We start from the raw sequence: 22,757 nt of genomic DNA, 5'->3' as shown, positions 1-22,757 counted from the left end.
GTATCTGCATAAGGTAGCCTGGCCTCTGTTGCCTGGAGGCATCCTCTGTTTGGGAGTGTTAACTGGCACTTGACTGTTTGCTGTCTGGAGTCCCCGTTTCTGAGTGGTGTTTATAATTTACTGTCTTGATTCTGATGTTTTTTGCATTCTACCCTGGACATTTTTCCACATATATATATATACAGTAGAGACTCACTTATCCAAGCTAAACGGGGTGGCAGAACCTTGGATAAGTGAATATCTTGGATAATGAGGGATTAAGGAAAAGCCTATTAAACATCAAATTAGGTTATGATTTTACAAATTAAGCACCAAAACATCATGTTATACAACAAATTTGACAGAAAAAGTAGTTCAATATGCATTAATGTTATGTTGAAATTATTGTATTTACGAATTTAACACCACAATATCATGATATATTGAAAACACTGACTACAAAAATGCCTTGGATAATTCAGAACCTTGGATAAGCGAGTCTTGGATAAGTGAGACTCTACTGTATATACACTCCACTTGCCTCACTTCCAACAGACCTAATATGCCATTAGCCACAGATGCAGCCGAAACTTGGGCCATACAGCCTGGAAAACTCACAGCAACCCAGTGATTCCGGCCATGGAAACCTTCAAAACCCCAGCAAATTTTTCTTCCTTTCTCATGGCAAACACATTCCAAGATATCTGTTCCTATGCAAGTGTAGATGTACCTTTTGGCATTGATGGCTCAAAGGTAAGGAAGATGTCACTTCAAACTTTGTTTCAGGTGTGCTCCAGTAGGTTGTGCAAATATATAAAATATAAACTATGTTAATGTTTACTATGTGTGGCACCTTTTGGGACACCCTGTGTTTGGGGGCCCTTTGAGCATGCCCATGGGGCTGTGGCACCAGGAAGAGCTGGAGTCTCCATCCGCACCTCAGTCTCTTCTTCCAATGTCCTCTTGACCCAAGAGACCCACACACTCCATGGAGGTCTGGACAAAATGGAAGTAGGAGCAGATTTGGAATCGGTTCTACCTCCTGAAAGACACCAGATCCTCTCTGATCTTGGCCACTAAGCAGGCCAGCCTTTGTTTCAGAGGAAGGAACTGTCTGGGAAAGTTATGGGGTTGCCATGAATTGACAGGTGACATGAAGATCTGTATGCACACAGAGAGACATTTTCCTCCCTGCCTCCCACTAACACTTTCACCAAGCACCAAAAAACCCAAATCAGGAAGCCTTTGCTACAAACTATGCACATTTTTTATTTAAAATAATTATTATTCCAGTCAAATCGCAGTTAGGAAAGGCCTGTTCCAGTGAGCGCGGAGTCATTGGCACGAGAAGGAAACATTTGTTCTGTCTCTCAGCAGCGCAAGAGGATCCTCCCCGGGACCCCACTCCTCCTGCCATGCAGATAAGACACACAAACATAAGGGGCAAGACTCACCCACATTTGCAACCACGTGAAAGGGACACCACCTTGATCCATTCCATGACTACTACAGTGGCTGTTTGGGGATCCCTTTTGCATGTTTCTGCTGCAGTCCCCAAGAAGAGCAGGACTTTGCAGCATCACCTCACATGAGTTCTTCCAAATGTCCCTTTGACTCTCCTTTGGAAGAGGAGACCTCTTCCCTGCCCCACTCCAAACTTTGGCCTCCTAAACCTCTGCCTATTGTTAGATGGACACTGGCTGTGATGCCCACCAGGATTCACTGTGCTGAGGAAAAGGAGGCCAAACACAAGGGGACCAAGGAAAGTCTATCCCGGAAAGGCCGATTCGAGTCTCCCTCGTCTCTTCCACAGCTGCCCCCTTTTTTGCCCCTTTTGCAGAATCTTCCTTGAGGTTAGAGCACAACTGGAGAAGCAAAGGACAAGGTGGAAGGAAGACGGGCGCAACCCCTTTGAGAAACACCTCTGTTTTATGAACTGTAAGGTCACAGGCCCTGCAAAGACTCCTTTGCTCAGTGCGAGAGAAGCCACTTCCCCTGATGGCTGTCAAAAGATCTTGTCAGGGAGCAACCTTGCAGGGTTGGTGTTTGCATCAGCATCCTTCCTCTGGTGTAACTCACTTCCAAGAAGCAGCGCTCAAGGGAAAGCATACACTGGAGACATTGCTGCAAGCACCAAATTTGCAAGAATTGCTCTCCGGCTTTGGTTGCACTGAGCGAGGGAGTTGTTGCAGACACGGCAACATCACAGTAACTCCCTTCTCCCAAAGTTGTGCAGCTGCAGCCACTGAGAAACCAGAGACGTTACTCACAGTTTGCACCAGCCTCCCTCCCTCTTTTCCTTCCAACCTGCAGGACTCTCTTTCTCTTGTGCCACAAAGGTCTCGGAGTGTTAAACACACACACATCTCCATAGGAAAGCCTGATACCTGCTCTAATAGTGCGTCCATGAGGTAACACAAAGGCCTTTTACTCTGAACACACCAAACACAGCACTATCTGCCCTTCTGCAAGCGTTTCTGAGTGTTGCAAGCCTGGACTGGATGAAACAGTCCAACACATCACTTCTGGAACAAGGCACCGTCCTAGAATCCTCTCAACACAAAGGTTTTGCTATAGGTCTCCCAGTTCCACCATCCCATGTCTTCAGCTAGGTACCTTTTCACATAGCTTGGCAACAGAGATAAGCCATTGAGGAAAAGTCGAACAACAAGGTGCATTTTTCATAATTTCCAGGCCTACTCTTTCTGGATTCTGCTCCCCTTGTCCTGCCCCCTTTCATGTTGCCTTCCTCCTTTGAGCAGTGCTTCCAACTGATACTTGGAGCTGCCCTGCCTTGTGGAGCTCACCTACATGGCCTCACCTGTCCAAAGAAGAGTCTTCCCAAAGAAAGAGGCAAAAAGGACACCTCCAGACCCAGGAGCAAGTGCTATCAAACCCATCAGATGCCACCATCACCCCCATCGCTCAAGCCACCATGGCTCATCCCTCATCATCCCCTGCTACTGAGGACCCTAACCCATCCACTGGAGAAGGCGAGCCCTTCATTCCTTTGTAGGCCTCCATCTGGCTGAATCGGCACCTTGGGCTCCGCTGAAGATGGGCTCCAAGGAACTCCACAGCCCCCTCCATGGCCAAGGTCTCCATGGCGCTCCTGACCACAGAGAAACCACGGCCAATGCAGTGGGCTGTGAGCAGGGATCTCTCCCAACGAGAAAGAGCCTGAACTAACCAGGGTTTTATTGAAACCTGGGCAGTGAAATAAGATGTTCCACGTCAAGCCCTGTCTACGTTGCCCTGCTAGCCACCATCTGGACAGGGCCAGGCTCTGGGTTCACCAGGGCTGAAAAGGCCACCACAAGGGGAAATTGGACCCGACTTGTCTCTCCGCCTAGAAAAGCTTGGCTGGAAATGGCCACCAGTCCCTTTGGGGCTCCAAAACCAGTCTCCTCCCTCCATCGCTCAAAGAGAAGGAACCCAACGAGACCTGCTTCTGCCCAGGCCCTTCGAGGCCCCTCTCCAAACGGCCTCAGTCCCTCAAGAGCAGTTCACGGGATCCGCGGGGTCAGGGCTGGAGGAGGTAGCGCTCCTCGTTGCCGCGCTCGTCGGCTTCGGAGGAAGGGCTCTTGTCGGGGCAGGAAGCGGGTGTCCGGCAGGCCTTGCAGAGGATGAGGAAGAGCAGCAGGAGGAGGAAGGCGATGACGCAGTTGAAGACGATGGCGACCACGGCCCCCGTGGAGAGGCCTGACCCCATGGTGGGCCCCCAAAATGGGGCACCGGTGGGGGCCCTGGGCAGGGGCCACGGTGCCCTTCAGGCTGGCAAGGGGTCCCGCTTCAAATGGGGAAAGCCCATCAACGGGTCTCCTTCTCTCCGGAGACCTTAAAGCCTTCCACAGATTCCAGGACCCAGCCAGGCTTTGATGCCTCGTCCTGACAATCTGCAGCCCAATGTGGTGCCCTCAAAGACCATAACGCGGCTGCTTCGATCCGTTGAGCTCATTGCTAGACATGATGGCAAACCTCTTCCCACATCAAGGCTTCTTGTTTTCCAGCCAATAAGAGCCGAGTCCCAGTTCACACTGCAAAAACGTCCAGAGTAGAACTGGGATCCACACCATTCAAGGACACAGTGTTGGCACGAGTGTCTTCTTCAAGGAGGCACACACACACAGAGATGGGAAATCACAGCAGCTTCTTGCTCACTTTCAGGTCTTTTCATCTTCAGTTGACATCTGCAAAGAAGGAACACAACCACACGGTTAACAGGGAGGGACAAGGCTTCTGCTACAGGCCACCTGTCCTGTTTTGTCTTTCAAGAACAGCCTTAAAACACTGTGGTAAGTAAATGAAAACTGCTTTACTTCAGCAAAACATAAAGAACAGCACACTCAGTGGAATAATGCAAAAGAAAGCAAGGAAGTCTTAGGGCAAACACAGTTCTTAGTCTCTGATAAATTCCCAAATCAAATAGCAGTCTTACTTCAGACAAAGAAACAGAAATAAATTCTTAGAAGCAGTTTCCCAGATGCAGACTCAAAGCAGGCACCAGGGGAGCGAAGGCATTAGAGTCAGTTTGTTACCAGCAAGAGCTGGCTGCACTTGCTTCTACTTTATAGCCCTGAGTCCCCTCACAACTGCTAGGCCAGTTCCCAATTACTCAGCTGCATTTCTGGCAGCTATTCTAACTGAACGGCATCTCTGCTGTTTTCTTTCGCCTTTCCTGAAATGTGGGTACTTGCAAAACCTCCTCCTCAGATTCCAACTCACCCTCAGATTCATGAACACTTTCCTGCTCCCCTTCCTCTTCTGAAGACGAATCCCTAACACCATCGAAGCTACATTTTCCCAGATTCTCACTCCCCATTTACAGATGTCAGAAGGACATGTAGAGGCATCCCTCCACTTTCATGGGTGTTGCAGCTTCCTCCTCAATGGGACCTCCCTTCAAATATTTCAATAATAGGCTTTCCTCTCCCCTTCTCTCAGCCTTTACTTCTCCAAGCTCAACCAGATATATAGAAATCCACAGAATCCTGAACACAAATCACTAGGTAACACGATTTTTCTTCCTAGGTTATAAATGCAATTTCCTAATTTGTTCCATCACAAAAATACAGGAAATATTTATTAAACTGCAAAAACTTTTGTTTTGTGGGAGGTACATCCTGCAGCACATTTTTCTCTAGTTTTCCAATGAATGGGACCCTCGGTAGCGCAGCATGTTAAAGCTCTGAGCTGCTGAACTTGTGAACGGAAAGGTTGCAGGTTCGAATTGGGGAGCAGGGTGAGCTCGTGCTGTTAGCCCCAGCTTCTGCCAACCTAGCAGTTGGAAAACATGCAAATGTGAGTAGATCAATAGGTACTGCTCCGACGGGAAGGTAACAGCTTTCCATGCAGTCATGCCAGTGGCCACATGACCCAGGAGGTGTCTACGGACAATGCCAGCTCTTCGGCTTAGAAATGGAGATCAGCACCAACCCCCAGAATAGGTGCCTTTACCTACTTTCCAATGAATATCTCATCATAGAGTCTCAACCAATTCAAGATAGTTTGTTGCAGCCACAAAAACAACAAAGTTTCTGGAGTAGAACAACTCCTTTCAAAGTACAGTAGAGTCTCACTAATCCAAGCCTCGCTTATCCAAGCCTCTGGATAATCCAAGCCATTTTTGTAGTCAATGTTTCCAATATATCGTGATATTTTGGTGCTAAATTCGTAAATACAGTAATTACAACATAACATTCCTGCGTATTGAACTACTTTTTCCTTGATCAGTTCTTATAATCCAAGATATTCGCTTATCCAAGCTTCTGCCGGCCCGTTTAGCTTGGATTAGTGAGACTCTACTGTACCAGACAATTAAATAGGAAATAACACTTTTGTTACATAGTGTAACATTTTGTTCCCATGGTGTAACAGAATTCTCTCAAAGCACTAGAACTGTGGATTTTGCAACAGGGGCTTCATGGATCTTGATCTGGGCTCCAGGGCCCATTATAATACCAAATGTTTTCAATGGGCTGCTTTGGACCGAAAGAGCCGAATAGCGGAGGGCAAGTGGGCATCTCCCAGGAAACTCCATTTAGGCTCCTCCAAAGGGGTTGCCCATGGAGACGCTGCTCCACAGTGCGGCCTTTGTTCTCCCCTTTTCAGCAGAATTCAATTCGGAAAGGTGCCCAAATTTGCCTCGGAAACTCTCCGGAGGCCTCGGGTTTCGCAAAAGTTCCGGCCTGGAAAGACTCGTCCAAAGCAACAAAGGCTGAAATCTAAAACTTGAAAGCGCCAGGCCTTCAAGCTCTTCACACTTTTGGGAGCAAGATCTTGCAGCGCCTTTAAGATTAGGAACAGGTTTTCATGATAGACTCAGGGTGCATTTACATTGCAGAACAAATTGCAGTTTGGCACCACTTTAACTGCCACAAGTCACCAACCAGCCACCAATTTAATTACACGAGAGGAAAGGAATTCTCGCTGGGAAAAGGAGATCACGTCACACATCTGGCCACAAATGGCAAGTCTTTGCATGCGCCTTTGGGTCACCTGTGGACCTGTGGAAACATTATTGACTTAAATGGGTTTTCTTTGGAAAGCAGGACTCAGAGGTGGGTTTGCACGTTTCTTTCCTGATGGCACCTGAGATTCGTAGAGAGACCCCAAGGGCCACTCAGTCCAACATTTTTCTACTATGACAGAATATACAATCCAAGCCCTTCCAACAGATAGCCATCTGTTTCAAAACATCCATAGAAGGACATCTATGATTCTATAATTCTATGAAAGGACTTCAAAGACCATCTAGATGATATAAGACCATCAGGAGACCATAGATAAGGAAAGGGACCTCAAAGACCATCTAGATGGTTTCATAAGGCCATCAGAAGACCACAGATAAGGAAAGGGACCTTAGAGACCATCTAAATGATCTCATAAGGCCATCAGACCATAGATAAGGAAAGGGACCTCAAAGACCATCTAGATGGTTTCATAAGGCCATCAGAAGACCACAGATAAGGAAAGGGACCTTAGAGACCATCTAAATGATCTCATAAGGCCATCAGACCATAGATAAGGAAAGGGACCTCAAAGACCATCTAGATGGTTTCATAAGGCCATCAGAAGACCACAGATAAGGAAAGGGATCTTAGAGACCATCTAAATGATCTCATAAGGCCATCAGAAGACCATAGGTAAGGAAAGTGACCTCAAAGACCATCTAGATGATCTCATAAGGCCATCAGAAGACCATAGGTAAGGAAAGCGACCTCAAAGACCATCTAGATGATCTCATAAGGCCATCAGAAGACCACAGATAAGGAAAGGGACCTCAAAGACCATCTAGATGATCTCATAAGGCCATCAGAAGACCATAGGTAAGGAAAGTGACCTCAAAGACCATCTAGATGATCTCATAAGGCCATCAGAAGACCACAGATAAGGAAAGGGACCTCAAAGACCATCTAGATGATCTCATAAGGCCATCAGAAGACCATAGGTAAGGAAAGTGACCTCAAAGACCATCTAGATGGTTTCATAAGGCCATCAGAAAACCATAGATAATAACAGCAATAATAAAGTACAGTCAACTGTTGTAATACAGAGCAGTATCTTACAGAATATAATATTTCAAGAAACTGCAATCTTAGAGACTTAAATGCGAACTGGAGTCAACATAGAGCAGTCTATGGCATTTGAACAATTTCTCAGGACTCCAACTGATTTTTATAAACAACACAGTATGTGTATTAGTGCATCATGGACATTCAACCTTTACGAAATAATATATGCTGATATAATGTGAAACTAAAGACTACTCTATGTTGACTCCAGTATGCATTTAAGTCTCTAAGATGGAAGTTTCTTGAAACATTATATGCTGTAAGATACTGCTGTTTATTAAAACAGTTGACTGTATTATTGTTGTGAACACTTATGTGAATGTCATATATGATGCTCCAGTATGCATTTAAGTCTCTAAGATGGAAGTTTCTTGAAACATTACATTCTGTAAGATACTGCTGTGTATTACAACAATTGACTGTACTTTATTATTGTTGTGAACACTTATGTGAATGTTGAATGTATATGATGCTCTAATATACATACTGTGTTTATAGCATATGTTTTGAACCTTTATGGTGTTTGCATATCTCTTTGACATTATCTAAACAGTGCTGACCTGCTTTAGCTTCCAATTTGGATCCTTTTGGTACCAAAACATACCCCCAAACACTCCCCATTTGCCACTTATGGATTTCTTTCCAAGACCCCCTTGTTCTGGTTCATTTGGGGATGCATGGAGACGCCTGTCTGGTTTTTCCGTCTCGAGGGCCCCCGTGGCTTCCTTCTCTTTTTAACAGCAGTGAACAGCTTTCTCCCACATTCCCTGAAAAATCTCCCCTTTGCAAAAGATCCTTTTAAGGTCCGCCGCTGCTCCGAAGAGGAACATAAAATAAACATGGTTTCAGGGCTTGCATTTTTCTCTGTCTTCAAAGAGAACCAGGCAACAAAAAAAGGCAGCCGTAACTTTGGAACGAACACATTTCCAAGCAATACAGTTCAAAGGCAGGAGCCCTTTTGGTAACTGAAGCGAAACCAAATTAAATGTCAAAAGCAAGATTGCAAGGAACCCACTTTTAGGAGCGCAAGGCCCAATGTTACCAACATTGGCAGATCCCAACTCTCCTAGGATTCAGGAAAGCCTTAAAGACATGGTTGTGCACACAAGCTTTTAATGAACGAGAACATGGACTTTACATGACCTGTACGAAGATTTATTGAGGATTCTGGATGAACGGATTTTAATCTTGGACATGCTTAAAATTTTATATAATGTGATTTTATTTTGCAATGGTACCTGTTTTATATGAATTGTTGTTTTGTAGATTGTTTTATATGAATTGTTGCTTTTACATTGTTTTTTAGGCATTGAATTTTTGCCTATTTATTGTGAGCCGCACTGAGTCCCCTCGGGGAGAAAGGCGGGGTGAAAGTTATCTATATATATAAAAGAGTGATGGCATCACGGCGACCAACAAAACAACAAAAGTACAGGCCCCCCAACCTCGAAATTTGACAACACAACCCATCATCCATGCCTCAAGGTTGATACAACAAAAAGAAAAGAAAAATAAAGTCCTAATTAGAGGGAAAGGAATAATTGTTTTTATCCAATTGCTGCCAGTTAGAGGACTAATCTCTGCCCACTTGGTCTCCTAGCAACCAACTCAGCCGAGGGGACAGGCAGATTTAGGCCTCACTTAGGCTTCTTCCACAGATAATCTAATTTGCACTGGATTATATGGCAGTGTAGACTCAAGGCCCTTCCACACAGCTATATAACCCATTTATAATCTTATATTATCTGCTTGGCACTGGAATATCTTGACTCCACACTGCCATATAATCCACTTCAGTGTGCAGTCGGACACAACTGGACTTAATGTCAGGAGAAAACCTTTACCCTTTACCTTAACTACCACCAATTCCTCAATACTTTATTTCCCATACCACCAGACTTCGCCACAGAAACGCGTGGCCGGGCACAGCTAGTATATATATAAAAGGGTAATGAAATTTCGGCCTAGGACAAAACAACAAAACTACACATCCCAGAAACACTAAACTTGGCAGCACAACCTCTCATCCATGCCTCTACGTTCATACAACAAAAAGAAAAGAAAAATAAAGTCCTAATTAGAGGGAGAGGAATAATTGTTTTTATCCAATTGCTGCCAGTTAGAAGGCTAAGCTCCGCCCACTTGGTCTACTAGCAACCCACTCGGCCCAGGGCACAGGCAGAGTTAGGCCTCACTTTGGCCTCTTCCACACTGCCTATAAAATACAGATTATCTGATTTTAACTGGATTATATGGCAGTGTAGACTCAAGGCCCTTCCACACAGCTATATAACCCATTTATAGTCTTATATTATCTGCTTTGAACTGGATTATCTTGACTCCACACTGCCATATAATCCACTTCAGTGTGCATTTTATCCAGCTGTGTAGAAGGGGCCTCATACTTCGCCACAGCAATGCGTGGCCGGGCACAGCTAGTAAATAAATAAATGTATGTTTGGAAGTCATTTTTGGCAGGAAAATAGGATGCCACCCTCTCATCTATCTTGATGAGTTTCCGAAACCCAGGCTGGGCATCGGCAGCCGTTCTTGGGCCCCAGGACCTTCCTGCAGCGATAAAAACAAAACAGATGGCCAGTTTGGCTGGGAAACCACCTAATCCTCAAAAAAGGGAAAATTTTGCAATGTTCAACATTACAAGGAAGCCATGAAACCTATTTTAAAATGCCTCATTGTTTTTTTGGTTCATGCCAAGCTCTTTTAAGCCAAGAAGAAGCTTTTTTGGAAAATGCAATTGCCTTCCTGTTTCAAAACAAGGACTCTCCTGGCCCTGAAAGAGCTGGCGAAATGTCTTGAAGTGCCTTGTGTATTTAATTGTATTTTAATATTTGCATGCTGTGGGTTTTATATTGCATTGCCTTGGGTTTCTGGAGGTTGCAAGCCACTTTGCGTCTCAGTTGAGAGATAAAAGCAGGATATAAATACAGTAGAGTCTCACTTATCCAACATAAACGGGCCAGCAGAACATTGGATAAGCGAGTATGTTGGATAATAAGGAGAGATTAAGGAGAAGCCTATTAAACATCAAATTAGGTTATGATTTTACAAATTAAGCAGCAAAACATCATGTTAGACAACAAATTTGACAGAAAAAATAGTTCAATACGAAGTAATGCTACATAGTAATTACTGTATTTACGAATTTAGCACCAAAATATCATGATATATTGAAAACATTGACTACAAAAATGCATTGGATAATCCAGAACGTTGAATAAGTGAATATTGGATAAGTGAGACTCTACTGTATATAAATATAATGATAACAATTTCCATTTTTCTGGCACCAATATGAGAAGCTCTTCCTGCAATACCACTGCTATGACATCAAATGAGGGACCTTCTAGATGACCTCTGGGTTTCTCTTGCACAATTTTTTGAATCTATTCTTATACAGAAGTAGAGGTATCACTGTATTTATTTAATGTATCTAAATACCTATTCATATGGACTGTAACCCGTTGTCACTCACGTCCAAATGCTATGACATCAAATGTGGGGTCCTTCTAGATGACCTCTGGGTTCCTCCTGCACAATTGTATGTGTGTAATGTCCCTAATTTACTTATTTAATTTAGTGCATTTAAATCCCGACTCATATGGACTCTAAGCCTCTTTACCTATGGCATCACATGTGGGGACCAACTAGATTTTATTTACTGTATATACTCGAGTATAAGCCTAGTTTTTCAGCCCTTTTTTAAAGACTGAAAAAGCCCCCCTCGGCTTATACTCGGGTGAGGGTCCTGGTTGGCTTATATTTGGGTCAGCTTATACTCGAGAATATATGGAACATTTATGATTTTTCTCTATTATTATTGGTATTATTACATTTATTATTTTTCTCTATTATTGTGCGACTATTACATTAATTTTACTCTATTTTATTATTATTAATACATTTATTAAATCATTCTGATATTATTATTATTACATTTATTATTTTACTCTATTTATGATTACATGTATTATTTTCCTGTATTTATTATTATGATGATTACATGTATTATTTTACTCTATTACTATTAAAAGGATACATAAGCACATTTACATTGAAGAAGATGAGAATAATGTTTAATCAGAGTTGGACAGTCTTATCTTAAATCTGAGCTTTATGTAAATATTCAAAAACATTTAACCTACTGATGCCTCAATAAATGTAATTTTATTGGTATCTATTGTTATTTCTGAAATGTACCACCCTCGGCTTATACTGGAGTCAATGTTTTCCCAATTTTCTTTGTGGTAAAATTACGTGCCTCGGCTTATATTTGTGTCAGCTTATACTTGAGTATATATGGTATTTATTTACTGCATTTTTACCTCACTCTATCTGAACTGTCAAGGGGACTCAGAGCAGCTTCCAAATTGGCAACAATTCGATGCCACAACAAACATACAAATACAATATACATTAAAATCAATTTTAAAAACCATAAAACCACCACAATCAGTATGTTAAATAAAACTGTTAAAAGCACAAAGACACAAAATTGTAATCCAGAAGCCATTCTAATCATATTTCAGTCACTTCATAGCTGCCTATTTCGCTGTGCTATTCTCTGAACGGTTCCATAGCCAGGTTTTAAGTTTCTTTCTAAAGGCCAGGAGGGAAGAGGCTGATCTAATTTCACTGGGAAGGGAGTTCCACAGGTGAGAGGCCACCACTGAGAAGGCCCTGTCCTTCGTCCGCACCAACCGCACTTGCGAAGGAGGTGGGAACAAGGATGATCTTAGCATTTGGGCTGGTTCATAGAGGGAGAAACATTCGGACAGGTAAGCTGGGCCAGAGCTGTTTAGGGCTTTGTAGGGTAAAGTCAGCACTTTGAATTATACTCAAGTCGGCAGCCGACTGGTAGCCAGTGGAGCTGACATAACAGGGAGGTTGTATGTTCCCTGTGCGCAAATTGGCTATCACCCATTGGACTATTTGAAGCTTCCAAACAGTCTTCAAAGGCAGCCCCATGTAGAGAGCATTGCAGTAGTGTCATACCCCAGCCACCTTTGGCTTCTGAACCTGATCCAGAAATGAACTATGACCAGGATGAAGCTTATACTGACTTTTTACCTAGTCCACAGAGCTCTTTCCAATTACAGCTGCCAGCTGTTGATAGCTCGGGTGATTCCTTAATTGGGAGAGAAAGTGAAAATATTACTTCCATGGCTGAACCAGATGTTCTTAGTTCCCCAGAGAACGTGTCCTTCAACAGAAGGGAGTTTCTGCATCGCCAGAGATCTGAAAAACAAGGACTCTGCAGGAGTAACCACTTGGCATCTCGAGGGGATAATAGATAGAAGGTTTTCCCTTGAGAACCTCGTTTTTGTGATCAATTTGGGTTCCATAAAAGTGTTTTACACCGTAGACACTTTGCGGTGTCAACGTTGCTATTTCCTGAGAAAGGTTCACCAAGTCTAGCTCCTGCTTCTTCCAAGCCAAGTTTCCAGATCCTGGCGGCCAAGCCGAGCCGCGACTCCCAAGTAGACCCAGAGTAAGTCTACTTCCTTGCCTTGTTCCTGAACCAAATTCTGCCTCAGCTTCATCACGTCCTTGCTTTGATATCAAGAACTTCCTAGTGACTTTGAACTTTGTTATTCAGTCTTGCTTCCTTGTTATTCCCCACTCAAGAACTTTCCAACAGTTTTGAGCATGTTTCAGTTTCTGGACTTTGGACAATAATATTGGACATTTCCCTTCAATTCTTTGGACTAATTCATACCTTTTCATAAAGAACTATTATATGCTCAACCTTTCCACCTATCCATTCCTTAATTTATAATTGTTTTAATAAAGATATTATATGATTATTGGTTTCTGTCTGGTTTAGAGTGCTCACGCTGCCTTGGGGTGCAACAAGTAGTCTATTTAAGATGTGACAAGAATGTGTACCATCGTGGCCAAATCTGGCTTCTCAAGGCATGAACACAGCTGGTGCACAAGTTTTAATTGTGCGAATGCTCCCCTGGCCACTGCCAAAACCTGGGGTTCCAGACTCAGCAACGAGTCCAGGAGAACTTCCAAGCTGTGAAATTGTGTCTTCAGGAGGAGTGTAACCCCATCCAGCACAGGCTGTAACCCTAGACCCTGTTCAGCCTTGCGACTGACCAGGAGTGCCCTTATCTTATCTGGATTCAATTTCAATTTGTTGGTCCTCATCCAGACTGTCACAGCGGCCAAGCACCGGTTCAGGACTTGGACAGCTTCCCTAGCAACAGGTGGAAAGGAATTACAGAGTTGGACATCATCTAGTACAGATGGCATTGAACTCCAAAATTCTGGATGATGTCTCCCAGCAGCTTCATGTAGATGTTAAACAACATGGGGGGCAAGACTGAACCCTGCGGGACCCACAAGACAAGGCTGCGGGGCCGAGCAGGTGTCCCCCAACAACACCTTCTGGGAACGGCCCTCCAAGAAGGGCTGGAACCAAAACAGTACCTCAAAGACTCATTCCCGTGAAGCGTCTCTGAAGGATACCATGGTCTACGGCAGGGGTCCCCAAACTAAAGCCCATGGGCCGGATGCGGCCCTCCAAGGTCATTGACCTGGCCCCTGTCCTAAACTTTAGACATAGGGTTGACCTAAGTCTACCTGGTCTTTGGAGGTCTCTTTGTTTACTTTTGGCCTCATGAGATCATCTAGATGGTCTTTGAAGGTCTCATTGCTTAGCTACGGCCTTATGAGACCGTCTAGATGACTTTTGGAGGTCACTTTTGTTACCTATGGTTCTATGAGACCATCTAGATGGCCTTTGAGGGTCCCTTTCCTTATCTATGGTTTTCTGATGGCCTTATGAGATCATCTAGATGGCCTTTGAGGGTCCCTTTCCTTACTGATGGTCTAATGAGACCATCTAGATGGCCTTTGAAGGTCTCATTGCTTAGCTACGGCCTTATGAGACTGTCTAGATGACTTTTGGAGGTCACTTTTGTTACCTATGGTTCTATGAGACCATCTAGATGGCCTTTGAGGGTCCCTTTCCTTATCTATGGTTTTCTGATGGCCTTATGAGATCATCTAGATGGCCTTTGAGGGTCCCTTTCCTTACTGATGGTCTAATGAGACCATCTAGATGGCCTTTGGAGGTCTCTTTGCTTACCAATGGTCTTATGAGATCGTCTAGATCAGGGGTCCCCAAACGCCTTCCAAGGTCATTGACCTGGCCCCTGTCCTAAACTTTAGACTTAGGGTTGACCTAAGTCAGCTTGCCCATGCCTGGTCTACACTGTAGAACTAATGCAGGATTCAAGGTTTTTTTCTTTTCTTATTAAAACTATGTGCCAGTTTCAGCCAAGGAAAATACGGGTGTGTTTGTCACCAAAGTTTGAATTTGGAAGGGAAATTTTGCTTTCCACGGAGCGGAATGTTTTCCAGGCGGAGGGAAGGGTTGCTTCTGGCCCAGATTTCGCTGTTTTGCAACTTGAACGCTCTCCGTGTTTTTCATCCAGTGTTATTTTTCTGTGCAAGCGGAGAGAATGCAAAGATTGCAACGAGAACAAATCTGCTTTGTCTCCGTACGACACAGAAAGGGATGTGGCACCAAACTCCATTAATTCTACAATGTAGATGCACTTTTACTGTCTCTACCACAATAAAGCTGTTCAGGGAAACCCTAAAAGGTCAGATTCCAGGGTGGGATCCTAAGTCATTTCAGACTTAAGTCAATATTAAGTCTAAAGTTTAAGACAGGGACCAGGTCAATGACCCTGGAGGGCCTTAGTTTGGGGACCCCTGATCTAGATGATCTCAAGACCATAGGTAAGCAAAGAGACCTCCAAAGACCATCTAGAAGGTCTCATAAAACCATCAGTAAGGAAAAGGGACCTCAAAGACCATCTAGATGATCTCATAAGGCCATCAGAAGACCATAGATAAGGAAAGGGATCTCAAAGGCCATCTAGATGATCTCATAAGGCCATCAGAAGACCATAGATAAGGAAAGGGACCTCAAAGGCCATCTAGATGATCTCATAAGGCCATCAGAAGACCACAGATAAGGAAAGGGACCTCAAAGGCCATCTAGATGATCTCATAAGACCATCAGAAGACCATAGATAAGGAAAGGGACCTCAAAGGCCATCTAGATGATCTCATAAGGCCATCAGAAGACCATAGATAAGGAAAGGGACCTCAAAGGCCATCTAGATGATCTCATAAGACCATCAGAAGACCATAGATAAGGAAAAGGACCTCAAAGGCCATCTAGATGATCTCATAAGGCCATCAGAAGACCATAGATAAGGAAAGGGACCTCAAAGGCCATCTAGATGATCTCATAAGGCCATCAGAAGACCACAGATAAGGAAAGGGACCTCAAAGGCCATCTAGATGATCTCATAAGACCATCAGAAGACCATAGATAAGGAAAAGGACCTCAAAGGCCATCTAGATGATCTCGTAAGACCATCAGGAGACCATAGATAAGGAAAGGGACCTCAAAGACCATCTAGATGATCTCGTAAGACCATCAGGAGATCATAGATAAGGAAAAGGACCTCAAAGGCCATCTAGATGATCTCGTAAGACCATCAGGAGACCATAGATAAGGAAAAGGACCTCAAAGGCCATCTAGATGATCTCGTAAGACCATCAGGAGACCATAGATAAGGAAAGGGACCTCAAAGACCATCTAGATGATCTCGTAAGACCATCAGGAGACCATAGATAAGGAAAGGGACCTCAAAGACCATCTAGATGATCTCGTAAGACCATCAGGAGACCATAGATAAGGAAAGGGACCTCAAAGACCATCTAGATGATCTCGTAAGACCATCAGGAGATCATAGATAAGGAAAGGGACCTCAAAGGCCATCTAGATGATCTCGTAAGACCATCAGGAGACCATAGATAAGGAAAGGGACCTCAAAGGCCATCTAGATGATCTCGTAAGACCATCAGGAGATCATAGATAAGGAAAGGGACCTCAAAGGCCATCTAGATGATCTCGTAAGACCATCAGGAGATCATAGATAAGGAAAGGGACCTCAAAGGCCATCTAGATGATCTCGTAAGACCATCAGGAGATCATAGATAAGGAAAGGGACCTCAAAGGCCATCTAGATGATCTCGTAAGACCATCAGGAGATCATAGATAAGGAAAGGGACCTCAAAGGCCATCTAGATGATCTCGTAAGACCATCAGGAGATCATAGATAAGGAAAGGGACCTCAAAGACCATCTAGATGGTTTCATAAGACCATAGGTAAAGAAAGGGGCCCCCAAAGACCATCAAGATGATCTCATAAAACCATAGGTAAGTAAAGGGACCCTCAAAGGCCATCTTGACGGTCTCATATGACTATCAGTAAGGAAAGTGACCTCCAAAAGCCATCTAGATGGTCTCATAAGGTCATAGCTAAGCAAAGAGACCTTCAAAGACCATAAAGACGATCTCATAAAACCATAGGTAAGTAAAGGGACCCTCAAAGGCTATCTAGATGGTCTCATATGACCATAGGTAAGAAAAGTGACTTCCAAAAGACATCTGCGTTATATGGCAGCGTAGATGTGGTCTTGACATCTCCATACAGAAATGTGGTTTTTATGGATTTAACTGAATTGTTTTTAATACTTATGACGTTTAAATATGTTTTAATATTTGGATATTTTAAGTTGTATTGTAATGCTTTTAATGTTGGCCGCTTTGAGAGAACAAGCAGGGTATAAACAAACATCATCATAATAATTGAACGTAATGTGCATGTATGCTGTTACGTACGTGTAATAAAATAATAATAATAAAGATAATAATAATAGTAATTGTGGAATGATACAAGGAAAAGCTCTGCAAGTAAAAGATCCAAAGATGGGCATCTACACTATCACACTAATGCAATTTGACACCACTTCAGTTGTGGCTCAATGCGATGGGAATCCTGGGAGTAGTAGTTTCCCAAGGTCTATAATAATAATAATAATAATAATAATTATTATTATTATTATTATTATTATTATTATTATTATTGTGGGATGGTACAAGGAAAAGTTCTGCAAGTAAAAGATCCAAAGGGGTGCATCTACACTGTCACACTAATGCAGTTTGACGCCACTTCAGTTGTAGCTCAATGCGATGGGAATCCTGGGAATAGTAGTTTCCCAAAGTCTACAATTATTATTATTATTATTATTATTATTATTATTATTATTATTATTATTATAGATTTTGGGAAACTACTACTCCCAGGATTCCCATCAAATTGAGCTACAACTGAAGTGGCTTCAAACTGCATTGACCTGACAGTATAGATGCCCACCTTTGAGCCTTTTGCTTGCAGATAATATTACAGTAGAGTCTCACTTATCCAACACTCGCTTATCCAACGTTCTGGATTATCCAACGCATTTTTGTAGTCAATGTTTTCAATATATCATGATATTTTGGTGCTAAATTCGTAAATACCGTAATTACTACATAGCATTACTGCGTATTGAACTACTTTTTCTGCCAAATTTGTTGTCTAACATGATGTTTTGGTGCTTAATTTGTAAAATCATAACCTAATTTGATGTTTAATAGGCTTTTCCTTAATGCCTCCTTATTATCCAACATATTCGCTTATCCAACATTCTGCAGGCCCGTTTATGTTGGATAAGTGAGACTCTACTGTACTTGCATCATCATTATTTATTATTATTATTATTATTATTGTTGTTGTTGTTGTGGGATAGTACAAGAAAAAGCTCTGCAAATAAAAGGCCCAAAGGTGTGCAGCTACACTGTCACACTAATGTAGTTTGATGCCATTTCAGTCGTAGCTCAATGCGATGGGAATCCTGGGAGTTGTAATTTCCCAAGGTCTATATCTCTGCTAAAGAGTGCTGCTTCCTCAGCAAATTACAATTCCCAGGACTGCCTAGCATTGAGCCAACGAAGTGGGGTCAAACTGCATTAACTCTACAGTGTAGATGCAATCCCCAGCTTCAGAATCTCCAGTTCAAAACAGACACTGAGTGGGATCTTTCTGAGTTAGAGAGACAGATAGCATGTGTAATAGGAGGCCTTTTCTACAAGACTGGCTGTGTTGACTTTTGCACAACAACAATAATAATAAACAACAACATCCCACCTGCTTGGAGGAAAATAAACCACAGAAAATAAAAGCACATCCTCCCTTCCTGTATCTGCCAACCTTGGATAAGTGTAGCCAAACCCTGGGTGTAACCATACCCAAATGGGGTTGGACTAGATGACCTCTGGGGTGTCCCAGGTTTTTTTTTTTCCTATGCTGAAGTAAATACACTGATACAAAAATCAACAATAACAATTGCAAGGCCATTAAATGCTGATCAAAGTGAGCAATTGCAACATTCACACTTGCCTGCAACAGACAAGAGTTCTTTCTCCCAACCACAAATATATAAACCCCACTTTCCTAGTTTCCAACAGACCTCACAACCTCTGAGGATGCCTGCCATAGATGTGGGTGAAACGTCAGGAGAGAATGCTTCTGGAACAGGGCCAGACAGCCCAGAAAACTCACAGCAACCCAACAATGGAAGGACTTGAGTACGGTGGCGGAAAGGGGTTGGACTGGATGACCTTTGGGGTACCCCAATTTCTAGCATTATTATTATTATTATTATTATTATTATTATTATTATTATTATTATTATTTTGAGAAAGAAGAGTGAGATTGAGATTTTGGGGGACAATCCCCACTCCTCTGTCCAAACGAATGCAATAAGTATATATAATAATAAATAACAACAATGGCTTAAGTTGGGTGGCGGAAGGGGATGGACTAGATGACCTTTGGGGTGCTCCAAATTCCTAGCATTATTATTATTATTATTTAGAGAGGGAGGAGGATTGGGGAGTTCCCCAACCTTCTGTCCAAAGGAATACAATAAATATAAATAATAATAAATAACAACAACGGCTTGAGTTGGGTGGCAGAAGGGGATGGACTAGATGACCCTTAGGGTGCCCCTAATTTGTAGCATCATTATTATTATTATTATTATTATTATTATTATTATTATTATTATTATTATTATTATTATTTAGAGAGGGAAAAGGATTGGGAAGTTACCCAACATTCTGCCCATAGGAATGCAATAAATATCAATAATAATAAATAACAACAACGGCTTGAGTTGGGCGCCATAAGGGGTTGGGCTAGATGACCCTTAGGGTGCCCACAATTCCTAGCATTAGTACTACTACTATTATTATTATTAATTTGAGAGGGAAGAGGCTTCCTTTCAAACCAATGCAATAAATATAAATAGTAATAATAATAAATAACAACAACAGCTTGAGTTGGGTAGCAGAAAGGGGTTAGACTAGATGACCTTTGGGGTACCCCAATTTCTAGCATTATTATTATTATTATTTTGAGAGGGAAGATGGATTTTTTGGGGGGTGATCCCCACTCTTCTGCCCAAATGAATGCAATAAATATCAATAATAATAAATAACAACAATGGCTTGAGTTGGGCGCCAGAAGGGGTTGGGCTAGATGACCCTTAGGGTGCCCCCAATTCCTAGCATTACTATTATTATTATTAATTTGAGAGGGAAGAGGCTTCCTTTCAAACCAATGCAATAAATATAAATAGTAATAATAATAAATAACAACAACAGCTTGAGTTGGGTAGCAGAAAGGGGTTAGACTAGATGACCTTTGGGGTACCCCAATTTCTAGCATTATTATTATTAATAATAATAATTTGAGAGGGAGGATGGATTCTTTTCAGTTTGATCCCCACTCTTCTGCCCAAATGAATGCAATAAATATAAATAATAATAATAAATAACAACAATGGCTTAAGTTGGGTAGCAGAAAGGGGTTAGATTAGATGACCTTTGGGGTTCTCCAATTTCTAGCATTATTATTATTATTATTATTATTATTATTATTATTATTAATTTGAGAGGGAGGATTGATTCTTTTCAGTTTGATCCCCACTCTTCTGCCCAAATGAATGTAATAAATATCAATAATAATAATAATAAATAACAACAATGGCTTGAGTTGGGAGCCAGAAGGGGTTGGGCTAGATGACCTTTGGGGTGACCAAAATTCCTAGCATTACTACTATTATTATTAAGATAGAGGACTCTTCCACCCAGATGAATGTAACAATAAATACACATCATATTATTTGGAGAACATAGAAATGCCGGACCCCTCTCATAACCACCATGTCAGGCTAACACTTCCCAACAAAGGATTCCTCACTCCCCAGGTAGGAAGCAGCCAGGCCTTGAAGCTGTAAGGCTATTCAATGCTCATCAAGGTGGACAATGGCAACATTCACAGACAAAGAGGTTTTTTTTCCCTCCCACCCTGGAGATATTTAAAATCCCCACTTGCCTAGTTTTCCAACAGACCTCACAACCTCTGAAGGGGGGGGGAAACATCAGGAGAGAATGCTTCTCAATTATTTATTATTATTATTATTATTATTATTATTATTATTATTGTTATTGTTATTTATTTTTCTCCCACCCTGGAGATATTTAACCCCCCCCCCTTTGCCTAGCTTTCCAACAGACCTCACCACCTCTGAGGATGCCTGCCATAGATGGGGGCGAAACGTCAGGAGAGAATGCTTCTCAATTATTTATTATTATTATTATTATTATTATTATTAATATTTTTTCTCCCACCCTGGAGATATTTAAAAACCCCACTTGCACAGTTTTCCAACAGACCTCACCACCTCTTGAGGATGCCTGCCATAGATGGGGGTGAAACGTCAGGAGAGAGTGCTTCTCAATTATTTATTATTATTATTATTAATAATAATAATAATAATTTTTCTCCCACCCTGGAGATATTTAAAAAACCCCCTTGCCTAGCTTTCCAACAGACCTCACCACCTCTGAGGATGCCTGCCATAGATGGGGGCGAAACGTCAGGAGAGAATGCTTCTCAATTATTTATTATTATTATTATTAATAATAATAATAATAAAAATAATAATTTTTCTCCCACCCTGGAGATATTTAAAAACCCCACTTGCACAGTTTTCCAACAGACCTCATAACCTCTTGAGGATGCCTGCCGTAGATGGGGGCGAAACGTCAGGAGAGAGTGCTTCTCAATTATTTATTATTATTATTATTATTATTATTATTATTATTATTATTAATAATAATTTTTCTCCCACCCTGGAGATATTTAAAAACCCCACTTGCACAGTTTTCCAACAGACCTCACCACCTCTTGAGGATGCCTGCCATAGATGGGGGCGAAACGTCAGGAGAGAGTGCTTCTCAGTTATTTATTATTATTATTATTATTATTTATTTTTATCCCACCCTGGAGATATTTAAAAACCCCACTTGCACAGTTTTCCAACAGACCTCACCACCTCTTGAGAATGCCTGCCATAGATGGGGGCGAAACGTCAGGAGAGAGTGCTTCTCAGTTATTTATTATTATTATTATTATTATTATTATTATTATTATTATTATTATTATCCCACTCTGGAGATATTTAACCCTTCCCCCTTGCCTAGTTTTCCAACAGACCTCACCACCTCTTGAGGATGCCTGCCATAGATGGGGGCGAAACGTCAGGAGAGAGTGCTTCTCAATGATGATTATTGAGATGGAGAAGGCTTCCACCCAAACGAATGCAATAAATATAAACAATAACAAGCAACAACTCCTCCCAATGGGAGCCAGGGTGGTGGGGTTGGTCTAGATGCCCTTTGGGGGCCACTCACCGGCTCTCCTGCCCGCCCGCAGCCTCTCTCCTCCGGCCGCCGCATCCAACGCTGACTCCTTCCACCTCCCTCCCTTCCTTCCACGGGGAGAAGAAGCAAGCCATTCCCGGAACGCCATTGGCTGCCGCGAACGTTCGGTCGCCGCCCATTGGCCCCGGCGCGCGTCGCAGGCCACGCCCCTCCTCCGCTGCATTGCCTGATGGCTGGCTTCAGAGCGTGGAGAGGCCTCAGAGCATGGGCAGAGTGCGGGCCAAAAGGGCACACATTCAAAAGGAACCGCGTTTGGGGGATCGCAGCACCCAGAATCCCCACGACGGACGAAGGATTGTGGCACCTGTGGCCTTTTTCATGGTGGTTGCGGGGTTATGGATGCTGTGATCCCCAAAAGGAACTCTTCCATGCCGTTTAGAAGGTTGTGAGTGCTGTGTTTTCCTCCCAAAAGAACTTTTCCAGGCTGGTTATTTATTATTATTGGTATTATTGTTATTGCATGGTGGATTCTGGGT

General features: G+C 42.6%; 1 protein-coding gene across 2 annotated transcripts; it reads right to left on the bottom strand.

Moving 5' to 3' along the window:
* Window positions 1-1,223: 1,223 nt before the first annotated feature.
* On the bottom strand, window positions 1,224-22,415 carry enho (energy homeostasis associated). Of its 2 annotated transcripts, none has more exons than XM_062972646.1 (2): window positions 22,252-22,401; window positions 1,224-4,169 (listed from the first exon to the last, which is right to left on the bottom strand). In XM_062972646.1, exon 2 carries the CDS (start codon window positions 3,689-3,691, stop codon window positions 3,503-3,505), a length of 189 nt encoding a protein of 62 aa, XP_062828716.1. In that variant the 5' UTR covers window positions 3,692-4,169; window positions 22,252-22,401; the 3' UTR covers window positions 1,224-3,502. The 2 variants fall into 2 exon arrangements, with proteins under 2 accessions (XP_062828716.1, XP_062828715.1); XM_062972645.1 differs by having other exon boundaries at window positions 3,697-4,169; window positions 22,252-22,415.
* Window positions 22,416-22,757: the final 342 nt, after the last annotated feature.

This window comes from Anolis carolinensis, chromosome 2, assembly GCF_035594765.1.
Source record: "Anolis carolinensis isolate JA03-04 chromosome 2, rAnoCar3.1.pri, whole genome shotgun sequence".
In the NCBI taxonomy this organism is placed as follows: Eukaryota; Metazoa; Chordata; class Lepidosauria; order Squamata; family Dactyloidae; genus Anolis; species Anolis carolinensis.
Note: the sequence above shows the minus strand (reverse complement) of the source record. Positions and strands in the feature narration are given on the sequence as shown.